The 16,435-nt window shown below is 40.2% G+C and overlaps 1 protein-coding gene across 1 annotated transcript in view; it reads left to right on the top strand.

Annotated features, from left to right (window-relative positions):
• The window catches only part of zgc:173742 (DNA topoisomerase I, mitochondrial), a 32,191-nt gene that overhangs the window by 839 nt on the left and 14,917 nt on the right, over positions 1–16,435 (top strand). Inside the window, exons 2-13 of the mRNA XM_063480163.1 lie at positions 417–471; positions 866–912; positions 5,823–5,942; positions 6,121–6,208; positions 6,305–6,432; positions 6,550–6,665; positions 8,660–8,781; positions 11,447–11,569; positions 11,708–11,895; positions 12,199–12,343; positions 14,660–14,803; positions 15,387–15,572. Of these exons, the coding sequence (XP_063336233.1) occupies positions 417–471; positions 866–912; positions 5,823–5,942; positions 6,121–6,208; positions 6,305–6,432; positions 6,550–6,665; positions 8,660–8,781; positions 11,447–11,569; positions 11,708–11,895; positions 12,199–12,343; positions 14,660–14,803; positions 15,387–15,572 (1,462 nt within the window). The remainder of the gene's footprint in view (positions 1–416; positions 472–865; positions 913–5,822; positions 5,943–6,120; positions 6,209–6,304; positions 6,433–6,549; positions 6,666–8,659; positions 8,782–11,446; positions 11,570–11,707; positions 11,896–12,198; positions 12,344–14,659; positions 14,804–15,386; positions 15,573–16,435) is intronic.

Raw genomic sequence — 16,435 nt, 5'->3', positions numbered from 1 at the left:
TTCCTGAGCAAGTGGCTCCTGCTTTAACTGGCGACCTGCCTCATTCAGATGTTGGGGATTTGTAATTTAAAAAAAAAAGAGAGGAGTAATTACAGCTCAGTTTCATTTGGCATCCTGCTCTGAAGGCTGGAAAGGTCACAACTCAAAAAAGCATGCTCAGGGCTGTGGGGGGCTCCTCTGGGACACTGCTTGTCTGATTGGTGGCATTTTGTAGTGTTGTCTGTCTAGAATAATCGTATCTCGGCGTGGACACGAGTCTAACATCATCCTAATATGCCCTCAAGCCTTCACTTGATAACAGCATAGCTCTAACTGTCTGTTAATGCAGTGCTTCTCTGACTTGTCTTGTTTCAAAGACGGCATCATTAACAACATTTTTCTTTTCCTTTCTTCTGTCATGGCATCCTGATGAACAGCCCAAATCCAACTAAAGCCACGGAGAAAACGGATAAAGGAAAATCTCATAAAAAGGTAATTTTTAAAAAGTGGCCTATCAGCGACTGAAATGTGACCCAGTGGGAAGGGATCATTCGTGTCCGCCTGTAACTCATGCATATTCCACATGAACAAATCCCACTCCATGTTTGCATAATAATAATAGTACTTTGTATTACAGTGTGTAACATAACCCGATGCTATAGATTTAAGGACTGTAGATATTGTTTCATTGTAAGGAATCTTGATTATTCTGGGAAAAAGTTGGCATTAAGAAAAGCCCAAGCTTGTATCCTTGAGGTGCAGCACTTTTACAGAGATGTAAAAGAAATGAGTCACACTTTTTTTTTTTAACACTTCTTCTGGTGCTTTGCATAAGATCAAGGTCCAGCTGTCTGTCCTTGAGCTTTAATGTATGTTATTCCCTTAGGTCAAGACACCAAAGATGGAGAATGTTGAATCATCCAGCAGCATCAGGTGGGGTAAAAGTCCTGCTACCAGCACTGGATGCTGAGATAATAATCTCACTAAGCTTTGGTGTAACTGTGCCAGAGTTTTCCTTTTTTTTTCTTCTCCCTCCCGAGGTGATGGAAATTAATTCTTGTGTTTTGATGTTCAGGGTCCCTGGACAGAAGCATTCCCATTTTCTACAGTGTGTTATGTTGTCTTTCAGAAAATTAATTTTACTCTGCACTGAAGACAAATATCTTTGGCTTGTCTGCAGTGAAATAAATGAGACTGCATAGTTTGAGTAGTTGGATGCTCAGCGGGGTGTTGCCAGGATGGCAGGCTGTGGCCGAAGGCCCGCTGCGTCAAATCTGTTTCACAGCAGTGTTTCCATAGAGTTGTTAATGGATTATTTCCCAGATGTGGATTTAGCCCAACCCAATGTTCTGAGTGACATTTCAAAGGAGATGTCATATGGAAAAACGTTTTGTGAAATTCTGGCTTTTAATGTTTCCCTTTAGGGTTTTTTTTTCTCCCCCCACAAAGGCTCAGGTGGTAACTGTGCTAGTTGAGTGGGTTTCGTGCAGAGAGCAAAGTTAAGGCCTTGCAGCAGAGTTAGTGAAGAAACATAAGGCTATTAGAACCACAGACCGTAAATGTCAGTGCACACAGTGACCCAACCTCCTTTTTATAGCTTTTTATGGATTTTGCTCAGTGGTGCAGTATACCACAAAAATATAACCGTTTCTACTAGCGCTACTTTTTTTCCTTTCATTGAGCAGTTGAACTGAACATCTTGACCTCGGTACTCTTACATTTGCAAAGTTTGACTAAAAAGAGAACAGAACGACAGATATAGCATTTTCCTTTCATCGTCTTTTTCTAAAGTGAGCATATTACACGTTACATTAAAAATCCCTCACTTTCTCCATAAAGCCTTACACAGAGTGAACCTTCAGTAACTAATCTATTCAGCTCAGTTTTCAGTTTTATTTGACATATGCAAGTTAGCACAGGGTCAACATTGCAATGACATGTATTTGACGAGCAGAAGACAGTCACTCAGCAGAATGGTACAGTAAAAAAAATGGTAAAGAGCAAAATATTAATAAAATATAGTAAAAGAAAAAAAGATTTACAGTTAACAGACTAAATAAATAAATTAAAAAAAAAAAATATATATATATATATATATATGTATATGTATATATGTATATGTATGTGTGTGTACACACTAGTGTGTACATTTTTTTCCCTAATATAAATACCAATAAAGTGAAGTGACCAGTGCAGATTGTACAGAGTACTTGTGAAGCTGCAGGGTAGCTTCTGAGTGCGTCCTGTGGAGTGTGTTGTGTGTGTTTAAGTGTTGTGGTTGAGGTGTCGTATGGCTTGATGGTAAAAACTGTTTTTAAGTCTTGTAGTCCGAGCAGACAGACTCCTGTAACGTCTGCCAGATGGTAACAAGGAGAACAGCTGATGTGCTGGGTGGCTGTGCTCCTTGATGATGCTGTGTGCTTTGTGGAGGCATCGTTGAAGATAAATGTCCTGAATGGCAGGAAGCCTCATGCCAGTGATGTGCTCTGCTGCCTTCACCACCCTCTGTAGTGATTTACGGCTGCTGGCAGAGCAGCTTCCGTACCAAACTGTAATGCAGCTCGTCAGCAAGCTCTCGATTGCACACCTGTAGAAATTTGAGGTGATGTTGGCGTTCATGCCAAACTTCTTCAGCCTCCTCAGGAAGTAAAGTCGCTGGAGAGCTTTCCTGAGAGCAGTGTCTGTGTGAAGGGTCCAGGAGAAGTCCTCGGTGATGTTGACTCCAAGGAATTTGAAGCTGCTGACCCTTTCGACCTTGACACTGTTTATGTGGATGGGTTGGTGTTCCCTGACTGGTCCACTATCATTTCTCTAGTTTTGCTGATGTTGAGAGTCAGGTTATTTTCCAGACACCACTTGTACAGCGCCATCACCTCCTCTCTATAGGCCGTCTCATCGTTGTCTGTGATGAGGCCTATGATGGTTGTGTCATCCGCAAACTTGATAATGGTGTTGGACTTATGTTTAGCAACACAGTCGCGTGTGAACAGGAAATAAAGGAGGGGGCTAAGCACACAACCCTGTGGCGTACCTGTGTTTAGGATGAGTGATGAGGAGGTGTGCTTACCAACTCTCACCACCTGGGGCCTGTTTGTGAGGAAGTTTAGAATCCATCTGCAGATTGGTGTTCCCAGCCCAAGGTCGACGAGCTTCGAGGCAAGTTATGAGGGGATGATGGTGTTAAAAGCCGAGCTGTAGTCGATGAAGAGCATTCTTGCGTATGTATTCCCTTTTTCCAGGTGAGTGAGGGCGGTGTGCGTTGCCAGGGCGATGGCATCCTCTGTGGCTCTGTTTGTCCGATAGGCGAACTGAAGAGGGTCCAGTGTGTCAGGGAGGGAGGAGCAGATGTGGCCTTTGACCAGCCGCTCGAGGCACTTCATGATGACGGATGTCAGTGCAACAGGACGGTAGTCATTCAGACAGGAGACCACTGATTTCTTAGGAACGGGAATGATGGTGGATGTTTTGAGGGACGTGGGGACCACTGACTGCCTCAGGGAGAGGTTGAAGATGTTGGTGAACACCTCTGTCAGCTGGTCGGCACACGCTCTGAGAAGCCGGCCTGGGATGCCGTCCGGTCCCGGAGCTCTGTGAGGATTGACCTTTTTTGAAAGTCTATCTCACAGCTTCTGTTTTGAGAGTTAGAGTTGCAGCCTCACTGTGCTCCTGAGGACAGCTGGGCTGTATTTGGTTCAAATTCTTCTCTTCATACTATGAAATAAACTGCTGACGTCTACTTCTGTCAGGATCATGACTTCATGTTAAGCAAAGTTTCGGCTATGAGAAGTTGGAAAAAAATCTTTGGGGATGATGTCTTGTTTTTATTTTTGTGATTTTAATATTGTTAAAATGTAGGAAAAGACCTATAGATCATCTCTGCTTCAATGCCTGGCTTCCTTCTGACTCATAATAGCCAATCATTAAATTCACTAATTTTTAGTGAAATGACTGTAATGTCTGATTAAAGACGTGATGGACCATAAAGGTCAGTAATGACACATAAAGGTGTCTTATTGTCTACAGCGTGTACAACAACTGAAACTTTACTGTAGAAATTAGCTTTGCAAATATGCCTAAAGTGTTCCCATGTTCTGATTTACAGTGGTCCCTCGCTACAACGCTGGCCTCGCTGTTTCGTGGATTTTTTTTCTTGTAATTTTGCGTGCTTTGTGTCCTGATTGGCTGTAGACCATTGTCAATCAATCTCGTGCCGCGGTCCTGTCCAGTACAGAATGTGTTCAGCTTGTCAAATGTACGTAAATCTTCGATCACTAGCAGTGTGACTCTGTGCTGTACTGTATGTTTGTAAGTTTTCTCCCCAACAAACACAACAATGTCGATGAAACGTTTTGCACCGTCAAAGGCTCCTGCGGGTGCGTTTGGTTTCATTCTATAATACTGGACTTATTTTTCTACAAAGGTTTGAACTGTGAGAGTTTAAACAAGAGAGAAAAGTGTGAAAATGTTCATGCCTGTCTGAGGAAAGTGTATAAAGTGTGTAGTGAGGGGTTTTACAGCCTTAAAACATCTATAATAATTGTAAAAAAATAAAGTTGGCTACTTCGTGGATTTCACCTATCGTGGGTTATTTTTAGAACGTGACTCCTGCGATAAACGAGGGACCGCTGTATATCAAAGTAGCTACAATAACACAACTTATCATAGTAAGACTCGCTAATACTAATGATGATAATTATTGGTTGTGTTCTATTTCAGTGTTTCTGAAACTCATAACAGTGTGATAGGTTGTCAGACACAGAGTCCACTTTTCTGTCACATGTTGAGAGCTGTGTGGATTCTCTCCAAGTACTCGGCATTCCCACAGTCCAAAGGCGTTAGCTTGGGTTAATTGGTGATTCTATATTTGTTTTATACTGTTACTTTTTTCTAATTGTATTGTAAAACAGATATCTTTTGTTTTTCTGCCTGAGTTCATACAGTATTGGGTGCAATGACCGGATGGAGTCATAGACCTGAGAACCCCAGGAAAGGCTCATTACCTTCAATCTGAAAGCATCAGGGTCCTGCTGTAGCAGAAAGAACATTATCCTGATAAATGCACAGTGAATAGTTGCTACTATAGTGCCTTGTAATTTGGATCAGTAAGCCAATTTGGCAATTATGTGCTACACTGCTTTACATTTTCCACATTTTGTTCTTTTCCAGAATGTTGTGGGAGGAAAAGGAGAAAACTAATTTTTATTAGCAGCAGTGACTGTAATTTGTTGATTTTTTTTTTTTAATTTGGGCCATTTCTCTACCCATCAAATCTTCACTCTGCAGGGAAATCCAGGCTTGCACTTGTGTAATTACTTTTTTTTCTCTCTCCTTTTTTAAATTTCTAAACGCTGTCATTATGTCATTATCATTACTGTCGATAATTTTACTCAATTACCACAATTATGCTTGATTTCTTATGGTCAGTGAGTCATCACGGTGTGCTTAAAGATTTTTTTTTTCTACGCCAAACTGGAGGGCAGCAGTGAAAAATAAGCCATCAAGCTTTTATTCTGCATGTTATTAACTTTTTAAAGTAGTTGATACAAAACCATCTACTCAAGTGAGATTAAAAATGAATAAAATATAGAACACTTGATAAGAATTCAGAAATGTGTTAGTCTAAGTCTTAAAAAACTAAAATAAGGTCCGACTTGGGTCCAAAAAATTAAAATTAAAAATTGTGAATTAAATTTTGAAGGCTTGCTGCTAAGTTACACAAGACTAGAGCTGTACTTTGGAATGAATATTTAATTAATTATGCTAATATGTCAGCAGAAATGCGTAACTCTGATGCTACAGAGTGGATACATTTGTAGCTAAAAACTGTTCATTTTGTCTTTCAGTGAATCTGTGAAACAGGAACCAGAGGATGATGCTTTTACAGCAAAGAAGAAAGGAGTGAAGAGGAAAAGAATTAAAGATGACCCCAAAGAAGGCACCAGTGATTCTGCTAATTCACCTACGTAAGTCTGACCAGGTCTAGTAAAAATCCTTGTCATCGGCTTTTCTTCATGTAGGATCACTTTTACTGAAAACTGCTGCAGAAAAATGTACCTTTCATGAGTAATTCACTTAGTTTTTTGTCTGAGTGCATGTTTGTATGTAAGCCCTTAGTTTCTTTCATTCCCATGTTGCCTGCAGCCTAAAGAAGAAGAAAAAGCAACGTCACCTCGAAGAAGAAGGTGATGGAGTGGCTCAGACAAAGACGTCAAAGAAGAGAACACAAAAGGTAAACTTCTGTCTCCATCGGGGTAATCTTGCACTTACAACAAGTTCAGCACTAGAAACATGGTTCATGGTGAGTTTTTTTCTCTCTTCTGCACAGATGGTAAAGAAGGAGGAAGAAGAGCAGGCAGTGTCAAAAAAAATTAAGAAGACAAAGGAGGAGATTGAAGAAGCAAGACAGCTGAAGATCAAAAAGAAGGAGGAGGAGGAGCAGAATCGCTGGAGATGGTTGGGGAGTGCTCTTTTCATCTGGACACTCTTCCCACCCACACATACACACACAAAGTGCAATTTTAACTTTCACTGATGCATCTGTACTTTTTTTATCGTCTTGGTTTTTGTCAGGTGGGAGGAAGAGAAGTATGAAGATGGGGTGAAATGGAAGTTCTTGGAACACAAAGGACCCTACTTTCCCCCTGAGTACCAGCCTCTACCTGACAATGTTCACTTCTACTATAATGGTCAGTTGAGTGTATAAGAGTATGATTGAAACAAGGGTGACGGGGTACAGGAGCTCTATTTTTGTATCTAACAGATACTGTTGAGACAGTGTTAAATGATTTTAGAAGTTAGATGCACTTCAGTGTAGGCTTCTCTGCTTCTATACAGCGCAGTCAGACATTGCCTGCATGATTACATCATTTACTGATATGTCCACCTCAGTCTAAAAGCCCGAATCAGTTCATGTACAAAAAAGCGTTGTGTAGGTCTAATTTGTGGAGAGCTTTACAGTTGCCCTGGAAAAATTATGAATAAATAATTATACAAGAATTTCATTTTATGTCAATAATATACGTCATGATTGTATGTATTCCAAATCTAGGATTACCAGTTATGTATCAAATCAATAAAATGTAAGAGTGAGTTTAATTTTAGACAGAAAAAAGCTTCAGTTTCGATTCGAGAGGCTGTGATGGATAGCTTGTTAATAATGTTTCTTCAGAAGCTTTTTAAAAGATTTATTAAACTATCTTTTAGAAGGATTTTAGACTGATTATCAAACTTTCATGAGTGTCCTTCCAGAGCCAAGGCCAAAGCTCCATCCTCTTTAGTTAAAGTGCTGCTCTGGTCACAGTTTAGTTTTGTAGAAGCGCAGTCCTTTCCAAGAAATGGGGACTAAAGATGCACCGAAACATCATCAGTTGCTTTTGGAAAAAAATAATGAAATGTTACATTGCAGTTATGAAAGGTATTCATGCTGTCCTGTGAAAACTAAATAAATACTTTTAATAATACTTTTTCGCACATATTTTATTGAAATTTTCTTTATACAATACAAACAGATATTTAAACCCCTCACATTCACACACCCAGACTTCAGACCTGCACGCATCAAGATCACGTGTAGAAATGAACACGGCTCTCACACTGATACAAAAAAGAAATCCCTCCCTGCTCATGAATAACCTCCACTCCATGTGATATCCATGTATGGCTTCCAGATATTCACAAAGTCCCGTTGTTTGCCCATGGCAATGTATGAATCTGCGATTTCCTTCTTCCAGAGTCCCATGGAGGCTGCATCCATACTTGTCCAGCATAGTGCAGTGGCTCCTCAGGCTTGAAGCAGTCCATAGTCCAGTGATTTAGTTTGCTTTATCGGTTGCTTAAATCCTGTTGGATATATTCCAAGTACACAGTTTATCCTTTAAGGGGATTTTAACCTTAAACACTTCAGACAAACACTTGGTGACATCTTTCCAGAATTCCTGAATTTTAGGACATTCCCGTAGACAATGGAGAAGAGTTCCTTTTTCTGCTAAGCATTTCGTACAAATGTCCAGAATGTCATTGGACATATGATGGAGCCTGACGGGTGTTATATAGGTTCTTATGAGCCATTTATATTGCAGAAGTTTAAAGCGTGTTTGTTTGTTCAGGCTATACTTTATAAAGTTGCTTCAGCTCATTGGGCTTAAACGTGCAGCCATACAGTTTCGCTCGGGATGAGGTCTGAGCTTTGACTGTAATTTTAAGACAATCTTGTGAACGTACACACATCCTGACTTTGTTTGCTCACACAGAAGACCTACCCGCACACTATTGGGCCTTTAGGATTCAAGACGTGTTTGAAGCTGGATACTGATTGATGGCTGTAATTGTTTTTGCTTTGTTTAGCAGTCCAGCTGCAGACGGGGTCCTACGGGGACTTGGTTTGATCTGTTAATTCCTGCACGTGCGTGTTTTTAAAGGTTGGTCCTGGTAGTGGACTTGAATGTAGATCACTGTCCTTGCCTCTAATCCTACCTCCCTATATCCACGGGCTAGTCTGACAGCCTGGAGGAGCTAAGGTGGGGGTGGCACTGGGTGGTGGATCTTCAGAGGACCCCGAGCTCCCAAAGGCTTGTGTTCTTGACTAGTGTGGCTCGATAAACGTATAGTTCTGACAATAAGGCCTGGTTGGTTTAATGCTGTTAAAAATGATCTCAGTGTAAATGATTCTGCTTGTGTGCAGGTAAAAAGGTAAAGCTGAGCCTGGCGGCAGAAGAGGTGGCGGTGTTCTTTGCCCAGATGCTGGACCATGAGTACACCACCAAGAAGGTGTTCCGCGAGAATTTCTTTAAAGATTGGAGAAAGGTAAAGCCAAATGCATCATGGAAGTTGGAGTAAGTTGCCTTTAGGTGTGATTATGAGTTTAAAATGTGCTGCAGTAGACCGGTGGCTCCACAGCCAGCCGGGGTTGGTGTCACCACATCTGCAAACTTTGTCTTCATGTAACAGTTTTGCAAAAGTTGCATACGTTCCAGCCTTTTGTTAGCGTGTGAGTGCATCATAAATAGATTGTATGTGTGTAAATACAGGATGAGTGTGACTGGTACATGCTCGCTGGTGTCTGTCAGGGTGTCCTCTGCATGGAAAAAACACCGTGCCAAGCCCCTAGGCATATCATGCAGAATTAATTTTGCGCTGCTTAGTGCTCAATGCACTTGAAAATACGATTTATGTGAAGGCATTGATATGCTAATCCAGACAACTAGCTCTCCTGCATATGAACAAATCCAATTAAACTGTTTTATTATAGCCGGAAAAAACTCTCCTCGCTCCACTGCCCTCAGTGCCCGCCCACTGTCGGGTGTCATTCATGCTTAGACACGCAGACTGACTGCCTGTCCACGCTGTCAGTGTTTCTGGAGGTGTGTGTGTGGTTATGTGTAGGTCTCTATTTGCATCTCATCTTCTATGACGGTAGATAACAAAACTGGGCTGTATCAGTTTGATGGATGAGAGTCATTTCCTTTATTCCTAAAGTTTGTGCCCATGATGGATGCTGTGTGTGTGTGTGTGAGTGAGAAATATTTAACCATTTTGAGTGTATTTCAAATTACGGTCAGTATTTTTGTGTAATTATTACTGCACTGTTTATAAAAAGCACCTCTGTGGCAGTAAGTGACAACTTATTAATACACTTGATCATTAATTATTATTAGCAATATGTGAAATACAGATTCTTTCCCTACAGCTAGACCGCACATTGAAAGCCACTGATGATATTTCAGCATCACAACAGTTTGGAGATGCAGCTGAAACCAAGTTGCTCTGCCCTGTTAGTCACCTCTGATTTGACCTCTGGTGACCCCTTGTGAAACAGTTTTTGGCAATTAAAGTTGAAACTCAGCTGCTGCGCCTGACGTGTCAGGATTCTTTATTTAGCCTGCTTAGCAGTGACCTTACAGTCTTCACACTCATAGCTACTGTAGTTCTGGGAGTGATGTGTTGTTAAAAGTGCTAAATACTGGAAAGCTGTAACTGGGACGTTTTCTTATGTTTCTGTGATACACAACTGCAGCTTTGAGTGTCCCCACTTTTTAAATGGCTTGTTAGGAGAAAGTACTCTGGCCTTTTATGACAGCACCAGTTGTTTTTTTTCGACTCTGCTTCGCCTCCGTAAAAATGAGTAATTAAAGGAAAGGTCGCTGATCTGTTTGAATCCTTCTCATCTAGTTTTTTTTGTTTGTTTTTAATGATGCATTATTGCGTTAATTTGTTATATGAATAGACAAAGGTTATGCACTCTGTTTTCATAGCTGGTCAGTAAATGTAACAAAGCAATGCTCTGTACAGAGTTTTTGGTTTCTTCCTTTTTTGAAGTTTCATCAGCATCTGCTGGCTGTAACTTTAAACTCTTAAGAGCTTCTTCTGCTTACTTTATCACAACACCGTCTTTGACCCCTTCCTGATTTCTTATTTTTTTGCATATTTGTCACACTGACATGTTTCTGTTTTTATTAAAACTACATTCTAAATATAAAATGTAGCTTTTAAATGAGTTCATCTATTCAGGTGATGAAAAAACTATCCTAACCTGCCTGGCCTAATGTGATTAAGTTACGGCCCCTTAAACCTAATAACACGTTAGTGATGATTTCATTTATTAAAGGCAGAAAAGCCCAAACCTAATCTGAAACTGCTTGTGGCATCGTTGGCAGCGAGAACTGCAATCAAGGGTCTAACTGTCAGTCTTTACATCTTGGTGTGGAGGAATTTTGGCTCTTTTTTGCAGAATTGTTTTAATTCAGCCACAGTGGAAGGTATTTGAGAACGAGTGCCTTTCTTACATCGTGCCAAGAGAATCCTAATCGGCCTAACGTCCGGACTTTGGCTAGGACGCTTCAAAACATTCAGTATTTTATTTTTGAGCTGTTTCAGAGATGCATTTGCTGTTATGTTTCCAATCATTGTCCTGCTGACTGTGTCTTTGGTTTGGGCCATGATGTGTTGCTTTTTATTTGTATATATTTTTAAACGCGTCTGGCAGTAATCTGCACTGGGTGTGGTCAGTGAGACTGAACTCAGCTTTCCAAAATTGTGGTTAATCAGATTTAACAGGTGGGTGTTCGTCTTCACAAGAAACAGGTAGGTGTGGATAGTTTTTTTTTCTCCTTTCATCAGTTAAATAATATAAAAAGTGCAGTTTTTAATTGCTCAGATTATCTTTCTCTAATATTTGTTTGATCTGAAATGTGTGAGAAACATGATAAATGGAGATTGTTATAATTTTTACAGCAGTGTAATTGCTGTTTGCATCACTGGAGGCGAAGACACACGATCAGTCTCTGCAGTTATTCTATCATCACTTTAATTGGAACCATTTACATCATGTTATTTTTTTTCTGTAAATATAAAAATAAAGAATAATGCTCACTACAACTTCCAGATTGTTTTGGTTAATAGCTTGCGTGCTCTTTTTGTTGCTGCGGATATTCTCAGACTGTATGCCTCAACACACTTTGTGCTTGTGTAGGAAATGACCCATGAGGAGAGGTCACTGATTCAAGATCTTGATAAGTGTGGCTTTGGAGAAATCCATGCCATGCATAAAGCCAAGACAGAGGCCAGGAAAAATATGTCCAAGGAGGAGAAACAGGTAAAGCTCGCGTTCCTTTCTTTGTATTTGTATGCTGCTGTCTTCCTAATGTGTAGCGTAATAACTGGAGTTATAGTCCAGAGGAGCGCCCTGTTCGTTTCTGAGGTAACGCGGTCTGTATCTGAAATCTTTTTGTAGGCTTTGAAAGAGACAAACCAGAAGATAGTGGATGAATACGGCTACTGCCTTCTGGACCACCACAAAGAACGCATTGGCAATTTTAAGATTGAGCCTCCAGGGTTATTCCGAGGTAGAGGCGAGCATCCCAAGCAAGGCATGCTGAAGAAGAGGATCCAACCAGAGGACGTCATCATCAATTGCAGCAAGTGAGAGTGTGATTGTGAAATCAGTGTATAGTGGAGTACAACTTTAGTTTCAGTCCTCTCCATGTGCCCTTGTGGCTCAATGCAGAGCAGTGACATTTTCACTCAGAGAAATAAGTTCTTGATACACAAACTGTTTAAATGTGTAGAATCACAGGCTTGTTTTGTTTTTTGTGACAAAGTGTTCAAATCAACATGAGTAATATTATTTTTCTTGTTACTTTTTTGAGGCTTAAATCTGTATTTGAGCTATGCATCAGTGCTGGTCATTTACATACTGTATTGCACTTGTTCTTGCTCTGGCAGAGACTCTCGTATCCCCGTACCACCTGCTGGGCACCACTGGAAGGAAGTTCGGCACGATAACACCGTGACATGGCTCGTCAGCTGGACTGAAAACATCCAGGGCTCAAATAAGTACATCATGCTTAATGCCAACTCAAAACTGAAGGTGAGCTATCTGTTGCATAATGGGGGGGAATGCACATACAACTGGGTACAAAAAAACACGCAGTCAGATGCTGCAGACTTTGGGTTCAACACCTGGTTCAGACTACTTTGGCAGCACAGTTCTCAAACTGGTTTTGGAAAAAACTAGTATCTCAGATTATTAGAATATTAACTAAGATCAATTCATACATTTAAAGTACAGAAACATCCAACTTCTGAAGCATGTGTTCAGTCACTGGTTGATGATTCTTTACCATAAATGACTTCACTGTGTGCTGCATGGAGCCGATCGGCTTGCTGCTTCACTGTTATTGGCTGCTTTGATAACAGCCTTTAACTTGTCTGTTTCTCATTTTCTTTTCTGACAATAAATGATAAATTCTCTATCAGGTTCAGGTCGTCTGGGTTATCTGGTCAGTCAAGTACAGCAGTAACACCGTTGGTGTGTCACTGTCACTGCATCAAACTAAACTGAGATAAGCAGGATCAACATAATATTTGATTTTAATTTTCTCAAACTTGAAATTAAATGTTCAAATGATTTCAGGTACTGATTTCTGATTTTTTTTCACAAGCTGTAAGTCAGATTAAAATGACAAAAGGCTTGAATCATTTCACTTTACATGTAATGGACATGATATAAATTATTTTTTGAGATGTATTAGTCAAAGTGCTTCAGTTCTGATATTTTCCTAGCTCGCGTTATGCCATTTTAAATAGAAAAAAATAAAGTAAATAAGTATAAAGATATTTTGATGTGTATTTCGCTCATCTTCTACTGTTGTTCAGGTGGTGGGCAAACACTCAGCCACTGTCCTTCAAAGATAACTTGATAAATGTTGGAATTCATCATTCAGAACATTCAAGCTTTGTTTGATCTGTCACCAAACATCTCTCTATTCATTCTGTGGACTCCTTGAACCAACATTGTGAATGCTTGAATCCCACATTAAAAATATGAAATGTAACAGAAGCGTCCCGTTTCCAAAGGATTTACTTTTTCTTTCCCTTTTGAACGTAAAAAGCAAAACCAAACTGACTGGAAAAGGAAAAAAGCAGAACTTCAAAACACCATTTTCATCATCACCAAAAACTGCATGTGCACCAAACGCTCTGTTTGATATAGAATATTTAAAGTGAAACTCCTACGAACCTGTTTACAAGTCATGGGTAGAACTACATGTGAAATAAGTTGTGGCTTCAAAGTAAGTAGAACTGATAAGTTTCCTCATTTGAACTAGTTTGATTCTGCAGACTGCAAGTTTGGGGAAAAAAATGAAAAAGAAGTTTGTGGAATTAGCTGCTCGTGCAACATCCTGGCTCCAGGCTAGAGGCTGGCTGTAAAATTAGAACGAACTGTTGTGCTGCAGAGTTGCGTAGTGGGTAAATCAAGAATCAAAACCTTACAGAAAGAGTGCAGGGCAATGCAAATAACATTATAACCAAGTTATAATAAAATAAATAATTTGAATGGTTTGCATTTTGTCAGTTCAGCTCCAGATCTGCCAACTGACAAATGGTTGTTGGCCTGCCTCTGATATTATTCACAGAGCTGATTTAAATGAAACGTTAGCATAAACACAGCACAGATTTACAAACAAATCACAAACTTGAGCACTTTTACACATTATGTTGAGCTATAATGCATAAAATGTATATTCTTAAACAAAATTGGTAATTACTTTTCCACAGCATGTCTTTTATCCCGTCTTCCTTCTCTCGCCCCGCCCCTCCCTGAGCCGGAGGTTTCTTCCTGTTAAAAGGGAGTTTTTCCTTCCCACTGTCGCCAAAGTGCTTGCTCATAGGGGGTCATATGATTGTTGGGTTTTCTCTGTATTATTGTAGGGTCTACCTTACAATATAAAGCACCTTGAGGCGACTGTTGTTGTGATTTGGTGCTGTATAAATAACATTAAATTGAATTTGATAATCCAATATGAGTAAACCTTTGCAACATGTTGTTATTCTGTGCTCTGTTTGCTCACTCATCTTCCTTTCCATCTTTCGTGCATAAAGGTTAAGTTATTCCACAGTTCTCCATGACAGTATCGGCACGTGTTGACTGATGGAGGGTTTAATTGTATGTAGATAGCAATAAATAACCAGAAGCAAACAGCAGACAAAGAGAATGTTGTCTTATAGTGGAAGATCCTGTGTTAGTGATTACCATATTAAACCTTTTGTTTCAGAGCTTTTAAAGGAAAACCACTTTTTCATCATTTTATTTTATAATTGTCATCACCTGTTACTTTTGCTTCGTGTTTACGTTTCATGTTTAGTCTTTTCCCTCTTCCTGCTTATCTTGCCTTTCTTGCAGGGGGAGAAGGATTGGGAGAAATATGAGGTTGCTCGGAAACTGAAATCACGTGTGGATGACATCCGTTACCAGTACCTCCAGGATCTAAAGTCCAAACAGATGGTTACACGTCAGAGAGCTGTGGCGCTATATTTCATAGACAAGGTTTGGGTTGCACAACTGATATTACAAATTGTTACATGTTCACACAGCAGAACTAGAAAGAAACTTTCATACGTGAGCTTCTCTGATTTCTTTCCACACGGCCTCTGTCGTACGTTACACTGACGTTGTACCGGGGAGCTTTGCTTGTGATGTTTGCATTAATGTCGAGAAAAACTGACGACTGCAGTGGCCGTGTAAATAGGCTGGGGCAAAGTGAAGATATTGGAAATCAATTCAGTATGTCTTGATTGCCTTTTCTGTTTTCCAACATAGTTGGATGAAAATCTTTTGCAAAGTAAATGGATTATATGTAGCCATTTTCTTCCAGAGACTTCAAGCTAATTATCTCAGTCTGTATGAAGTGAAATGATGGATTGAGTACGTGATTGCTTTTGGCTCATGCCAAAAACTATTTCAGTTGCCATTTTTGTCTTATTTCGTTTGTCACGAAGGTCTTTTTATTAGTACGTGTATATATTTTAACGGTTGTCTGACTCGCATGCGTTCTGTGTACCTTGTGATGGAAAAGCTCGGTGTGTACTTCTGCATCTGTGGTAATCTCTGTATCCTCTGACCCAAAAAGCTGGCCCTGAGAGCTGGCAATGAGAAAGAGGAGGGAGAGACGGCGGACACGGTGGGTTGCTGCTCACTTCGTGTTGAGCACATCACTCTGCATGAGCAGCTGGATGGCAACGAATGTGTGGTGGAATTTGACTTCCTGGGTAAAGACTGCATTCGTTACTACAACAAGGTTCCTGTCATCAAAAAGGTAAAGGAAGAAATGACATAAACACCTTGGCACTTAAACGGGTGGATGCTAAACAGTGTTCTCATGGGTGCACAATGGTCAGCGTGATCGCTCAAAGATCACAAATGGAGGCAATTTTTAGCCTGGTTTCTCATTAAGATAATAATCCTGTGAGCATCTTTGCATAAACCCGTACTTGTAACACACACACAACCACACAAGCTAATGTTGGCAGCTCTTTCCTCTTTGAAATCATGGATGTGTGTGGGGAGCAGCTACACTAATCTCATCATCAGAAAAAGGAGGAACAGGAGGGTATCTTTGTTGATTTGATTTTAAACTGGAGCTTAATGTATCTTAGTTTGTAACTTGTGTGTAGGGAATTTTGAATGGAGGAGAGACGGATGAGCCGCTTTACACACAGCAAACAAACTGCCTGAATGACTTACTGGGCTACAGACCCGAGCTAAAAAAGAGCCAGCCAGATGTTGTGACAGAATACTGTTTTAATACTTTATATGGTCACTAATTATGGTGCTTATGAGCGATATCGTTAACTTAACAAGCACATGCACTTGTTAAGTGCACCTGCAGTGATGATTATATTGATTACTGGCAATCAGAGGTGCAGTGCTATTTGTTTCAGTAGCTAACACCCTGGAAACTCTGGGTTTTCTCCTCCAGAGAGAGTCAATTACTGGTGAAAGACTCGGGTTTTCTTCCCTCTGACCTCTGCTTCTCCTGCACCTGAACCAGCTGTTTTATTTCCTCATTCATAAAATTGCTGTCAAACCGCATAGCAGAGCGAATTCATTTGTAGAAGTTTTAAAACCCCTGTTAGCTGTTAGTTCACTTTTTCCTTTTCTTTTTTGTGTGACTGCTTT

The sequence above is a fragment of the Pelmatolapia mariae genome, linkage group LG7 (assembly GCF_036321145.2).
Source record: "Pelmatolapia mariae isolate MD_Pm_ZW linkage group LG7, Pm_UMD_F_2, whole genome shotgun sequence".
Taxonomy (NCBI): domain Eukaryota; kingdom Metazoa; phylum Chordata; class Actinopteri; order Cichliformes; family Cichlidae; genus Pelmatolapia; species Pelmatolapia mariae.
This window is presented reverse-complemented; position numbering and strand designations above follow the sequence as displayed.